Source organism: Mastigoproctus giganteus, chromosome 8, assembly GCF_048544385.1.
Source record: "Mastigoproctus giganteus isolate SK-2022 chromosome 8, ASM4854438v1, whole genome shotgun sequence".
NCBI classification, from domain to species: Eukaryota; Metazoa; Arthropoda; class Arachnida; order Uropygi; family Thelyphonidae; genus Mastigoproctus; species Mastigoproctus giganteus.
The window spans coordinates 181,524,720-181,539,480 of record NC_143582.1 but is presented as its reverse complement, the minus strand read 5'-3'; the positions used below and the strand labels follow the sequence as shown (position 1 = coordinate 181,539,480).

The window sequence follows — 14,761 nt, the reverse complement described above, 5'->3', positions numbered from 1 at the left end:
TTCAAAGAAATAACTACTCTTGAGGGTAAAGAGTTTTTAAAGCAAAGGTGATTACAGTGGCCTCAGACATTTTAAAATTTGTTTTAATGGGACTAGTTCTAACAAATGTTTCTAACAAATAAAAATGCCAAATGAAGAGTGTTAAGGGAAGTATTCCAAGAAACTGCTAAGCTTTTTATATGAACAAAGACATATTATTCAAGGTTTATACCTAAATAGATGTTGGATGAATTGATGAGACTAGTTGCAGAAAAGAAGAATGCAGAGGTGGATTACAAATTATCACAGAAGCCTACAATAAGCATAAACTAGTTTGCAATGAAGTTAATAAGGATGTTAAGTAGGTATGCCAAGGAAGATTAAGAGAAATCTTTGGATAAGAGCAGAAAGTAACACAGAATTCTTTGCTTATCTTAATCCTAGAAGGGAATGGCCTAACATAGCCAAATGGTCAAGTATGAGGTGAACTAGCACAAGAATTTGAGTGGACCATCATGACTGCTAAATATGATTAAAGGTTGCATTCATTGTTGACATGATTAATTGTAAACTCCTCTGACCTGTGGTTGTGCCAGATTATAAACAGAAATGGATGAATTACATTGGTTCAGTTTATATGAATGGGAAACAGATATTGATGATCCATCACAGTTAACTTTATAAACTGAATAAACATTGGCATATACATACATATGTAAAGTTTTTAGAAATGGTGATGTCAAAAGTCTGTTTAATACTGACTTACTTAATACTGCCATTTATTTTATGATAACTGAAAGGAAGCTAGTAGCAAAATTATTGCACTTAGTGGTACATTATGCCATGCAGTGCTGATGGAATCTATTCAGTTATATTAAAAGATGCAGCAAAAGAAGTAATCAAACCTTTGCTTATAATGATGAGAGCATCTTTGGATTCATTTGTAGTTCCTAAGGTTCCTGAGTTATCTCTCCTATTCGTAAGGTGCTCACAGCCAGGGCCACATTACGCTAATGCCAAACTGGCCATGGCCAGGGGCCTCATCCAAAGAGTGACCCATTTTCAGTGTAAATATATTCTAAAGTAGTGATAAAAATTTCTAATAATAATAATAGTTTTTAAAGATGACAGAAAAGTACGTATTAATGTATGGATGAATAAAACTAAAATATAATATAATAAACAATATAAATATAAAAACCTATGTAGTATGTATTTATATCTGTGTGTGTATATGTGTGTTTGACCTTCATATTTTGGCACCTTTCTTTTTGGCCTTTGGCTTTCCGTGTGGCTTGCACTGCCATCTTTATTTTTATCTCTGATATTTATTACAATATATATATATTAAAGGGGCCTCAAATTAAAATTTTTTCTGGGGCCCTATTTTATTCCTAATTTGCCCCTGCTCACAGCATAGATTTGATCAGCAAGCCTACTATGGTTGTCATAAATGAATTGAATGTAGACTTATTTTTACACCATTTATTTATATTTTAGTAACGCTTTGATACAGTCCCACGTGTTTGTTCTTTGAATTGGTGCAATACACTATTAGTCACAAGTTACTAATATGGATAAAAGATTCATTGTAGTAACTTAAATCCTTAGTATTATCTTAAGATCTCCTGTTCCAAAGTTACTACTATAGATAGGGAATAGTTATTAGTGATGTCAGTGTAGTTTGTTTGTTTGTTTGTTATTTGGTTTTTAGGAGCATTAGCAACTAAGGCCATATTGCTGCGGGATATGCGGTGATCATTCCCTGACCTTTCCGCATCCTCCATATTTGGTGGTGATGGGCTCGAACCCCGGTCTAATCAAGAAGCGTGTGCTACGCACTGCTGCTCCTTCCCACCTGGCTACGGAGGCGTGCCCTATCAGTGTAGGTATTTCAAGTTTAATGTATAAGTTTGTTGATGATAAAAAGGTAGGAATAATGGTCAGTGATATTAATCAGGGTATGCCATTTCAATACTAATAAAATAAACCATTTGAAAAGGCTGAAAATAACAGTTGAAGATAATGTTGATAAATGCAAGGTTTTGGCACTACTAAATTCAAGGTATCAATAATGGAAAGACCTCGTAATAACTTTACAATATGACATGAAGTTCTTGGAGCAGGAATAGAGGGTGATTAACCCATTGTACAAAGCACTAGTTAGGCTACATCTCAATTAATGTATACAAGTTTGGAAGGGTATACATTTTAGGAAAAGTGCATAGAAGATCAGCAAACCTAGTTGAATTGCAGTGTCTGCTAATTAGGTGTTTGTTCAGAGACCTAGTTTAGGTGTTCTGGCAGTGGTAGTGGGTAATGTAACAGATCGCCAAATTTCTTTTAGATTTCTGAAAAAAGGTTTTGTTTTGAATTCTGCTTGGAGTATGCCAATGCATACTCCAAGCAGACGTTTTATTAATGGAGTCATTGCAGTACTCGTTAAATGTAATTTTTAATTGTTTTTTTATGAAAAATTTGAACATTTTAAAATGTCATGTTTTTTACACTTATTTTCAACAAAACAAAACTTCTTAATTTTGCTAAAAAAATATATTATAAACGCAAAATATAAATGTGAAAGTATTAGACTCTTCATTTTCAGGTTGTTGATATTAAATGCACAAAAATTCCTCATTAATGAATGTGCTTGTATTTCCACATAGAATATGTATTAGTTGTGTTTTTATGTATACATACACAGGAAGTGTATGTTTTGTTGCTCTCCCCCATTTTTTTGTTATTTCATTGATTCATCGCCACTTGTCCATCACATTCAGACCTTGGTCTCATTGCTGTTAAATCAGTTTGCTTTTTGTATTTATTGAGAATTTCTCAATTTCTTATAAATTTCATTGGAAAGTATGTTTTTTCCAATAATTTAAATAGAATAATTTGAAAAGCTAACAATGTCTTCAGATAATACACTTCCTAGTATTATTAATGTAATTAATATAAGTTTTCTAATGAAATTTATATGTAACTATGAAAACTATACTCTCCCTTAATTATGATAACAAAATGGCCTGCAACCACAATCGATAGTTTTGTGTTAGGGAAAACAAAAGCTAAAAATATGACTGAGTTATAGCAAAAATTAAACATTTTATTCACAGGTTTGAAACTAGTGGACATTACATGAGATTTATCCTTGTTGCCACTTTGGTGAGATAGATCTACTTGCACAAAAATGCAGTGGTATTTAGAAGTGCTGCACAAAATGTGACTTCCATGGATGCATCAAAGTGGCAAGAACAGAAGTAATGTTATGCAAAGAATGGAAAACTTGTAGCCATCTTGATTGAGGATAGAATCAACAACATATGCCTATTAGTATGAGGATAATTATGGACAGGGCACTGAGTTTAGATATGCATGTAAAACAAGAATTTGGCAAAAGTGGGAATGAAGAGACTTAATGAGTGGTTGGATCACTTTAAATGCAATTTCCTCTTACAAAGAACTTTACAAAGAAAAAGAAAATAAAGCAAATTTATTTATTTTATTTTCTTTTTCCTAATTTTTCTTAAAAATGAGGAAAAAGAAAATAAAGAAATAAATTTGTTTTATTTTCTTTAAGAAAAATGAGGATGGAGTATCTAAATTATTTTGCAGAAATAAATTTGCAAATATTTTTATTTATTTGTAGCTTACATTACATGAAATTTATACTAGAAAAACAGTTGCCAGCTCTGATACAAATTTATGTGCGAGAGATACACGAGACATACACAGCGTGAGAAGTGTGGGGAGGGTTGAGCTGCCAGTTGTTATTCTGTTTAGTAATATTTTTATACTTTATGAAATAAAATTAAATTTAATTGATAAATTTAGATTTTGAGAACATCTGTGATTTATTTATTTTTTTATATGCACAAATAAAATGTATATATATTTTTGCCCTTGGAACGTATCTTTCACGCAATACATGTCATATGCAAGTCAATAGATAGAGAGGTTGATTTGGCCCAATCATTTACCATTTTTGTTGTTCATTGCAGTTCTAGGAACATAACTATGATGAACAATGAGGACTTCCTGTGTGTTATTTCCAATATAGGTATTACATTTTGTTGCTCTTTGGCTCTGCACACTGTTGCTTGCCTGAGTATTCTTCAATACTTCCTATTTGCTATAACTTTTAATTATTTCTATCTTATTTCCATCTGCCTATTTATTATGGTAAATGAGATATACTATAAACTTATTCTCTCTTATTTTTGCTTTCTGTTAATCAGAACCTTTTACTCTCCTCCTAAAAACCATATAGGTTGACACATTAATATCCCATTCTCTGCTAGCCATTTCTTTTTTTGGTTCAGGGCCCCTCTGTCTTTTAGGTTAGGCTTTTATGCTCCAAGTCAGCCTGAGTAATCGATACTTTTTTTTTTTTTCCCTTCCAGGTTACTGCATGTAATAATCTTTTGCCTTATCATTATTTGGTCTTCTTTATTCCCAGCTCCTAGTTGATTATTCCCTAACTTTTAAGATATCATACAGAGACTCCACTTTTAATTTTTCACTGAATTTACAATCAATCACACATAGTATTCTACATGTCTGCTGTTGCAAAATTTGTTACCTGATTTGTTGCATTTTTGTTTTTGGCCTGTTTTAATTTCCTTTTGGAGCAGATGTATAGAGCATTAAAATGCTAATTTCTTGCAGTGATCATCATGACTGTGGTCTTACAAGTTATGACTACATTAAATTTTTGATATTAATGTATTCTCAATCCAACCATTTTAACTTTATATTGTTTCTAAAATCTTCTGTCCTGTATTAATATTAGTTAGTATTGGCCATATGATGCAAAAGCTTACAGGATTTTTCTGTGCTAGCAACAGAAAAAAAAAAAAAAAAAACAAATAAAACACAAATAAATAAAAATAAATATACATATTAAGAAAAAAGAAAGTTTCCCTCCTCATCTTTGAATTTCCCCAACCTGTCACTTCAACTATCCATGAGTGGAGGTACCTTATCCTGGTAATTAACACTTGCTGGCAAAAAGTAAATTTCCTACAATCCAATCTAAATCTTTTTCTCCCTAATTTTAATTTATGGTCCTTATTCCTGGGATCATTTATGACAGTGAAAATTTTGTCTTCATTCATTTTACTATTCCTTCTCATGGTCTTATGGACCTCATTTTGGTCCCTTCTAACTCTAATGTGCTTGGTTGCCAATCCAGTAGCCTATATAATTGAAGTCTTTTCTCATATGGTGCACTTTTGCAGATATTACTAAGTAGATTGCCTGTCTTTGAGGCCTTTTGAGAAGCTTAATATATATATTTTTTAATAAGGTGTGTCTCCATACTTACTACATTACTCTAAGAAGTTATGCAAGATCATTTTGACAAGAATGCCATCAGGCAACAATTATAGCATGGATTTCTTAAGGAGAGATTTTGTCTGACCAATCTGATTAGCTGCTATGATGCAGTAACAGAAAACTGCGAAAATTAATTTTAACATCATGTACTTAAATTTCAGTAAAACTTTTGACACTGTTTCTCCTGAAAGACTGCTATACAAATTGAAGCAGTGTGGCAAGTTATTTCTATAAATAAAGGGATGTTTGAGTGGCAGAAGACAGGGTGGTTATTAATGGGCACTGGTATTCTTGAAATAATGTTATTAGTTGATTCCTGCGGAGTTCAGTTCTGGGCCCTTTATTGTTTTCCATATTTAATACGATATTGACAAAGGCATGTCAAGGCTTAATGTCTAAGTTAGCAGATGATACAAAGGTTGGTAGAGTGGTTAATGCAGGAATCAGGGTATCATATTGCAACAGGACCTAGAGAAACAAGGCAGATGTGTTAAGAATTGGCTGGCAATTGAAGTTTAACGTTGATAAATGCAAGGTACTGCATATGAGTAGCAGTAATCTCAGAATAATATACCAATTGGATGATATCACATTCACTATAGCAGAGAGCAAAAAGGCAATTGTACGGTCTCAAATGAAGTTCTCTGTGCAATGCAGACATACTTCTAGGACAATTCATGGGGTTCTGACAATGATATACAAGAACTTGTCCAACAGAGACAAGGGAGTAATTATCTCATTGTTGTGGTAGGCCACACCTTGAGTACTAAATACAGATCTGGAAGCCTCATTTAAGGAAAAATGTAGATCTATTGGAATCGGTGCAGAGAAAAGCAACAAGATTAGTCAAGGACCCAAAAGGATGATGGTCTTAGAATGAAAGACTTCAGTTTTGTATATTGCATCATCTGAGAACTAGGCAGCTGCAAAGATGCTAGATTGAAGTGTTTAAGGCTTTAAATGGGTTGAGTAAACTAAATGCTGATGGCATCCATATTCTTTTCTTGGATAACGTACCTAAGGGGACAGTAATTTAAATTAAAAATGGTATACAGATAGATGTGTGAAAACTTGCTTTCAGCTAGAGTGATTGTTGGAATGAACTTCCATCGGGTTTATGGAAGTGGGTAGTTTGAATAAAAATAAGGAAGGATTAGGCATATAATTAGGCAAAAAAAGGATCAAGGTATGTCTGCCAGGGGCAAAGGTTGATGACATTGTAGAGCAGATATCATCTTTTAAGGGCACAAAAGGTGATGTTGTTCTACATGTTGGCACTAATGATATTAAGAGTAGGAGACCAGCGGAATTACTTAACAAGTACAGGTTGCTGTTGGAAAAAAACAGTGAATTAGGGTTGAATTTAAGTGTCTGCAATTCTGCCCAGATACGATAGGAGGGAGTATATGATGAGAGCCTTGTCGATCAATTCGGCCCTGGAGAGATTGTGGAAGGCTCAAGAGGTAGAATTTTTCTCAGCCTGGTTTGTGCTTGTGAACAGGAGAGACTGTTTCTACATGGATGGGATACACTTAAATAGAAAGGGTACAAGAATATTTGCTGCTGTTATCGAGGCACTGTTAGGTGGGTCGGAAAACTGCTAGCTTGGGGGGATACACAGACTAATAGATTAACAGTAGCCACTGGCAGAGGTGAAAGTGATTCTTGCACTGCTTCTGTTGGAATGAGCAGCAGCCTGAAAAACAAGATGTAGGGGATTTCGCAGACTGCTGGGAGTCATTGTGGTACAAGTAAACACATGGGTTGTGTTAGGGTAGCTAAGAATAGGAACAGGTGCATGTGTACTTGTGTGTACACCAATGCTAGGAGTTTGGTAAATAAATTTGATGAATTTGAGGTGTTGGTCAAAACATCAAAGGCAGATATTGTTGGGATATCAGAGACGTGGTGTCACACAGATATAAGGAATGTAGAACTGGAATTTGGGGAGTACAATGTGTACAGGAAGGATAGATAGGATAGGAAGGGAGGAGGGGTTATGCTAGTAGTTAAGAAACACATAAAATCCAAGGAAGTGCAGCCTGTCGACATCACTGGACAGTGCAGTGTTGAGTCAGTTTGGTGTGACATAAGCACTGGGGTATCAAAATTGAGAGTAGGAGTGTGTTATAGGCCTAATGACTCTGAGTATAATAAGCAGCTGTAGAGGGAAATACAGTGGGCCAGTAAATCAAAGAGTCATATATTGGGGGATTTTAATTTCCCAGATATTGACTGGAATTTGTGGGTTGGTCACTCACACACTACCAAGACTTTTGTGGATTTATTGGATGATTGTTTTCTACATCAGCATGTTCAGGAGGCAATTAGAGGGAGTAATACTCTTGATCTAATTTTCTGATGTGATTCTTCATGCATTAAGAATCTGCAGATAAAGGAACTACTAGGTGGCAATGATCACAGTGTGCTGAAGTGGGATTTACTCAAAGAGGTAACTACCATCGTAGGTAAAGGGAAGGGTTTTTGCTTTCGTAAAGGCGACTATGGTGGTCCCAGACAGTATTTAAATTCTATACGGTGGGACCAACTGATGATGTTACCAACAGCAAATTAAAAATGGGAAGCTTTCAACAAATAAATTTTGGAAGCTACTAGGCTTTACATACCAACTAAGAAATATTGTTCAAGGTTTAGGCTAAATGGATGTCAGATGAACCAATGAGACATGTGGGAGAGAAGAAAAATGCAGGGGATACATAAAAATTAATGGTTGACATGACAGCCTATGATAGATATAAGCTGGTCTGTAACCAAGTCACAAAGTAGATTAGGCAGGCAAAGGCAGATTATGAGAAATCTTTGGTAAATGAAGCAAAGAAAAACAGCAAAGAGTTCTTTACTTATGTAAACTCTAGAAGGAAGGGGATGAATCAGATTGGTCCACTTGATATCCACGGTCAACTGTTGATGATCCTGCTCAGGTAGCTAACAAACTAAATGAGTATTTTGCATTTTCATTCACACATGAGGAGTTATTCGGGGAGGGGAATGATAGAGGCGAATTAAACTCTGGCAGTGAGCTAGATGATTTTGTAATAACTGAGAGGAAAGTGGAGGAGAAATTGTTGAAGATAAACATAAAGGCACCCGGGGTGGATGGGATCTATCTAGTTATATTAAAGGAGGCAGCAAAGGAAGTAAGCAAACCCTTAGCCATAATTATGAGAGCTTCCTTGGACTCAGGGGAGGTATCCATGGACTGGAGATGTGCAAATGTGACCCCAATTCACAAGGAATGATCAAAGGGCGACACAAGTAATTATTGACCTGTTAGTTTAGCTTCTGTTCCAGTAAAATTAATGGAGGCACTGGTTAAAGAAGCACTGCAGGATCATCTAGACAAGACTTCAGTTACAGTTCGGACACAGCATGGTTTTGTTAAGGGGAAGTCTTGTCTGACCAATTTGATTGGATACTATGATGGTGGTCACAAAGGAACTGGATGCAGGGAATAAATTTGATATGATATAGAAAGGCTTTTGATACTCTTGCACATGGAAGACTGCTACACAAATTGGAGCAGTGTGGCATTGGAGGCAAATTGCTGCTATGGATAAAGGTATGGTTGAGTTTGAGAAGACAGAGTGTGGTAATCAGTGGACACTGCTCTTTGTGGACTAATGTTATTAGTGGAGTCCCTTGGTTTAGCGTTGGGTCCATTGTTGTTTTCTGTATTTATAAATGATATTGATGATGGTATATCAGGCTTAATGTCCAAGTTTGCAGATGATACGAAGGTTGGCAGGGTTGTTTGTTGTTTTTGTTATTTGGTTTTTAGCAGCATTAGCAACTATGGCCATATTGCTCCAGGATATGCGGTGGTCATTCCCTGACCTTTCCGCATCCTCCGTATTTGGTGGTGACGGGCTCGGACCCCGGTCTAATCAAGAAGCGTGTGCTACGCACTGCTGCTCCTTCCCACCTGGCTACGGATGCGCCGGCAGGGTTGTTAAGGACACTAATGACAGTAAGCTGCTGAAATAGGATCTAGAAAAGTTTTCTGATATGAAGTTTGATATCAGAATTCATCTGATATGAATTTTTTTTCTGGTATGAGCAGTGCAGATAGTCTGCAAGAGTAGCTCATGGTGTCTTGTCAATGATATAAAGTAAAAAAATATACAGGAATTTTTCTTGCAGGGATAAGGAGGTGATTATCCCCTTTTATAAGGCAATGGTCAGGCCACACCTTGAGCACAGTATACAGAGGTCTGGAGTCCCCATTTTAAGAAAGATGTATAGCTGTTGGAACGAGTACAGAGACGGGCAACAGGATTAGTGAATGGAACGACGGGTTGCTCTTACGAAGAAAGGCTTAATTTTTGCAAATTACAGTGTTTGGGGACTAGGCATCTGTGAAGTGATCTGATTGAGGTGTATAAAGCCTTGAATGGTTTGAGCATGCTCAATGCTGATGGGATTCTTCCTCTTGCTCAGAATGATCACCTGAGAGGGTATAAATTCAAATTGGGGAAAGACAGTTGTAGGATAGATGTGCGGAAGTTTGCCTTTAGCCATCGGGTAGTTGATTGTTGGAACAGACTTCCATCTTTTGTTGTGGAAGTTGATAGCCTAAATAAATTTAAGGCTGAGCTGGACAGTTATTTGGAACGAAGGGAAGGGTGAAATGGGAGCGTGTCTCCCCCCCTCCCCGGCTGATGCTGCGTAAGCTTGCTTTCTTACATCATATGCCTCTACTAATGCTAATTAAAAGGAATGGACAAAGGAGATGGTGTTTGTTTGTTTTTTTTGCAGGTACTTATAAGCTTGTTTCCTTGTATTATTTGCCACTAATAATACTAAAACTATTTTTTTTTAGCTTAATATAATTATTTCTTTTTCATGTTTAATTTAATTCAAAGAAGTTGTAGCTAAATATTAAATTGAATTTGAGAGAATTATCTTAAAGTAACAAAATAGTAGTTAAGTGGTATTGAAATATTGAATCTAAAATAAGTCTTCAATATCATATTTTGGTTTACAATGAAATTTCAAATGTAATTGAAACAAATATATATAATTTATATATTGTAATTTCTAGAACATGAAAATGTGTACCAACTTAGTTTCATTTTATCAATTGTAAGGTTTCTCAGAAGAGGGCTCCACCAACATTTATTGATGATGCTGTCGAAAAATTTAAAGTATATGAGATAGAGAAATTGAAAAGTCATCAGCCGGATCGACAAAGGCATGGAAGTGGTACTAGTATTATGAGCCTTCCTCATAATCTGGACATTGTTGAACATGTTGCAGAGAATGAACTAGCAAACCAAGTTTCTGCAATTTCACAAGGTAGTAAAGAAACAGTGAATAGCAATAGTAATCCAAGTTCTTCTGAGAATATTTCGGGAGAAATGCATGATACTAGATATAAGGTAATATGTTCTTTAATTTTTTTCTAAAAATTCTGATTACATTAATTTTACTGTTTTATTTGAATTATTATAAACAATTTAAAAGGGTGCAAAAAATTTGTTCAGAGCAGCAAAGCAAAAGGCTCAAGCTAATGGGAGTGCTGTGGCTCAGGGGAGAACTGAGGGGGGGGGTGGTTGTCCTCTGAATCACAGCCTTTTGAAATGTACTGCTTGTTTGATGTTTGTGGTGTAATCAGGAATGGGACATGATATTGCCAAGGGGAATGTCTTTGTGTGTACACGATGTAAGGAGTGTGAGGAAATCAGTTGCCTATATGAGACCTTGAACAGTGGGAATGCCCTTGAAGGATTTACATTTAGGGGTCCATCAATCTCTCATCTTCCCACATCAGATATTGTAGCATATTTTTAACTATTTGTCATATTTTAGTAGAATGTACATCTTTTAATAATGAATGCCGTTTATGTTTTACCCATTTTTCTGAGCCTTATACACTCAGGCAGATTTTTTCGGACGACGACAATGTGTCAGATGTACCCAAGTTTTTACAACTAATTAATCTATATAGTTTTATTTAGATTTCTTCAATATTTAATACATTATAACTATGTTTATGGCATATGTTATTTTATTGTATATTTTTACATATTTCTTATATATTTATATTTTATACCTTGAGAGTTGGCGCGCCATAAAAATCCTAATAACCAACCAACCATCCTCTAAGAGATCAAAACCTGGGTATTTATTGTTTTTGGTTTTAGATAGTGCTATTTCTCAGTCTTGAGGTTCAATATTGGCATTGTCATATTCAGTGTTTTCTTTTTTAATGTCCAGCTGAGTGGGGGAATGATCCCCAGTTGCAGTCTGAATAATACTGTCTAGGATGTTATTTACAGAGTCCGCCCAACACAGGGTTGGGGTTCCATCTGGTTTGACAGTAGTTTCTAAGCATTTCTTTTTGGCAGCTTGGTCACTATTCTGTAGACAACTCCCCAAAGGTTATTGTTTCCAGTGGTTCCCACCAAGTGCCTCCAGCATTCCTTTTTCTTGTCCCTTGTGAGGGCTGTATACTGATTCCTGTGAGTTCTATAAGAATCTCTCAGTGCATCCACCTCATTTTGTGGCCAAGATGTTCTGGCTCTTTAAAAATTTCTCCTTGCCTGTTGCACCCTTCTCTTGAGTACAGTCAGTTCAGATTACCATCAGGGGACTGCCTGCTTCCTCAGTTTTTTCCATGGGATAGACAGGTCTGCTGTTTTTGTTAAAATGTTTGCCATAGTCTGCTTGCTTGTCTGGGATACAGTTGCCTGATCTAGACCACTCATTTTCCTGTTTTTGCAGCTGAGCTGCTGTATGTTCTGCAAAAACCTGCAGTTTGCCCTTTTGAAGTTATACCTTTTGATATCTAACAAGGAGTGTTGGGGTGTTTGTAATTGTCTGTTTAGTTTTGAAAGTGATGGCTCTGTGATCTGATGTGGTCCAGACCTGCTGGACATACCAGTCTGTAATTTTATAAGCTATTAAATTGGTGACAAGAGTCATCAATGTCACTCTCCCACATGGTTCTGCCCTAAAAGTTGGGAGGTTATTTGGTTGGTTTAGTACTTGAAAGGGTGAGGTGGCTATATAATCTGAAAGTATCTGGCTGTGTGTGTGTCTTCTCTGTCTTCTGTATGGCTATGACGTAAGGCTGACTGGCAGTTGAAATCAGCACACACTATGATATTTGCAGTAGTTAGCAAGTCTATGATTGCTTGTAGGTATTCAATAGCTGGATTTATATCTTCACCTGGTCTAGAATATAGTGAAATAATGTAAAACAGTCCTACAGCACTGATGATATGGACACACACTGCCACTGGAGAGCAGAGGTGACCCACCTTTGTGACTGTAAGGTCAGTATTTTTAACTACTATTGCTGTAGAAGGGGACACCTGAGGTGTATTTTATATCCCCTTGGATATCTTTGAACCTTATCCATATGTGTGTAGGGCTCCTGGAGTACAAAGATATCTATATTATATTTTCTTCCAATTTGAGTTTGATCTGATATACAACAGCTCTTGCTCTTTGATCATTTAATTGGACGAAATTTAGAGCTCTAGCCACATTTATGTTTTTAATCTGGCCCATAGGTGGTCCTAGATTGTATAAGCTTTACCATTTTTTTATAACAGGAGCATTTATCATCCCTGATACTATGTACATAGTCAGTTAGCCTTGCTGCCTTACAGGTAGCACATTTTGGCTGCTGATTTTATTTTGGCAGTTTTTGTAATCGTGGCCAGTGACTGTGCAGTGGCCACAGACAGGGGAATTCCAACTGCAGTCTCTGGCAGTATGATTATACTTATGACAGTTAAAGCACTTCTGTACAGGAAGGAATTCCCTGAATTTATGGCTGGTCCAGCCAGCGTAGACTCTTTGTTGTCCTTGTAGGTTTTTCTAAATTCTGGGTGACACTTCTACAATGATATTGAATTGCCCATTTCTTTTGTTTTTTGTCTCTCTTTTTAGAATAAATTCTTTGGCAAACTTGTCCAGTTCCATTATATTGATAAAGTTTTTGTGGTAGAAATCCAACATAAGATCTCTTTCCGGAGTTGTCTTTGGGTTATCAAATATAAGGATGTTGGGGTTCCTGCCCCTTGGCTTTTCTGTTTGCAGTCCCAGTTTTACTGCCTATGGGTTGGTTTCAATCTTTTTAACATCTTCTTTATTTGTTACTTCAATTAAAACTCCATTATCTTTTATTTCTTTCAAATGAGGTTTTAATTTTGCCATGACAGTATCACTGACTGCTTCGCTGGATTTGTATGTAGAGTCAGGCTTAGCCTTTATAATGATTTTTTGTTTCTTTTGCGTTTGGTATTTTCTTAGTCTTATTGTTGGTTTGTTTAGTTTGTGATGAATCTGCTTTGGTGGCCCTTGCTACTTGGGCATAAATCAGAGTATTTATTTCTTTATAATTATTCTTCTGTTTGGTCACTGTTTCTACTTTTGCTTTCAAAACCTTGTTTTCTCTATTAAGTTCAACCATTCTATGTTCCAAAACAGACCAGCAGTTCACTATCTACAATCTTGTTGCAGATACAATCCTGTTTGTCTGTTTATAAAGAAACTCTTCTAGGAACAGTTTCATTTCTTTAATTTGTCGGATCCTCTATTTGATTTATAAGCTGAAATTTCCTCTCCTCCTCAGTTTTTCTTACCTATGGCTCTAAATTATCATTCTCCTTTTGATCCGTATTTTCTACCTGGTTTTTGCCTTTTCTAGCCCTGTTTACACTAAGGTGGCAAGCTTCTAAGTTTTCGTTTGTAATTTCTTCATTGTTTAGCACCTCTATCCGACAGTCAGGATCACAATAGATATTTTTTGATTTTTCAGTTTTTTTCCCTCGAGTTTTGGTCTTTATCAGTCATTTTTCTGTTATTATAATGTTCCTTATGTCCAGGGGAGTAAATTAAGATATATTTCATAGTCTAGGCCTATTAAAACCCAAGATGCAATGTTTTCCCATTTTGGCGAGAAAACATTGAAAACACTCAAAGAAAGGTACTCTTATATGCAAGTATATGTTTAATCTAAGCTGAAATTCACATTTCCCCTCACAAATAACATGTATCCAGCTATTTTGATCAACAAATTTATCCAAATTTTTGGAATTTTGATGCATTGCAATATCGAGTTTGGTTTGTTTGTTATTTGGTTTTTAGGAGCATTAGCAACTAAGGCTATCTTGCTCCGGGGGAGGGGGGGGGGATATGTGGTGGTCATTCCCTGACCTTTCCACATCCTTCGTATTTGGTGGGCACGGGCTCGAACCCCGATCTAATCAAGAAGCGTGTGCTACGCACTGCTGCTCCTGGCTACGGAGGCGCCGTAATATCAAGCAGCAGTAGTAGGACTGCTAACACTGTAACAATCGTACTACACATAAATGCGTTCAAAAAACTAACAATAGCTAAAAACAACTATAACTAACAAGCTTACCTGAATAATACTAGTTGTTTTCATCTGTACACAACATGAAGAATCCAA

At 36.0% G+C, this 14,761-nt stretch overlaps 1 protein-coding gene across 3 annotated transcripts in view; it reads left to right on the top strand.

The window, feature by feature from the left end:
- LOC150082046 (TBC1 domain family member 1-like) overlaps positions 1-14,761 on the top strand; it is a 402,976-nt gene that overhangs the window by 168,467 nt on the left and 219,748 nt on the right. For all 3 annotated transcript variants that reach the window (XM_090379078.1, XM_090379077.1, XM_090379079.1), the window contains exon 3: positions 10,425-10,715. In XM_090379078.1, the coding sequence (XP_090235204.1) occupies positions 10,425-10,715 (291 nt within the window). The remainder of the gene's footprint in view (positions 1-10,424; positions 10,716-14,761) is intronic.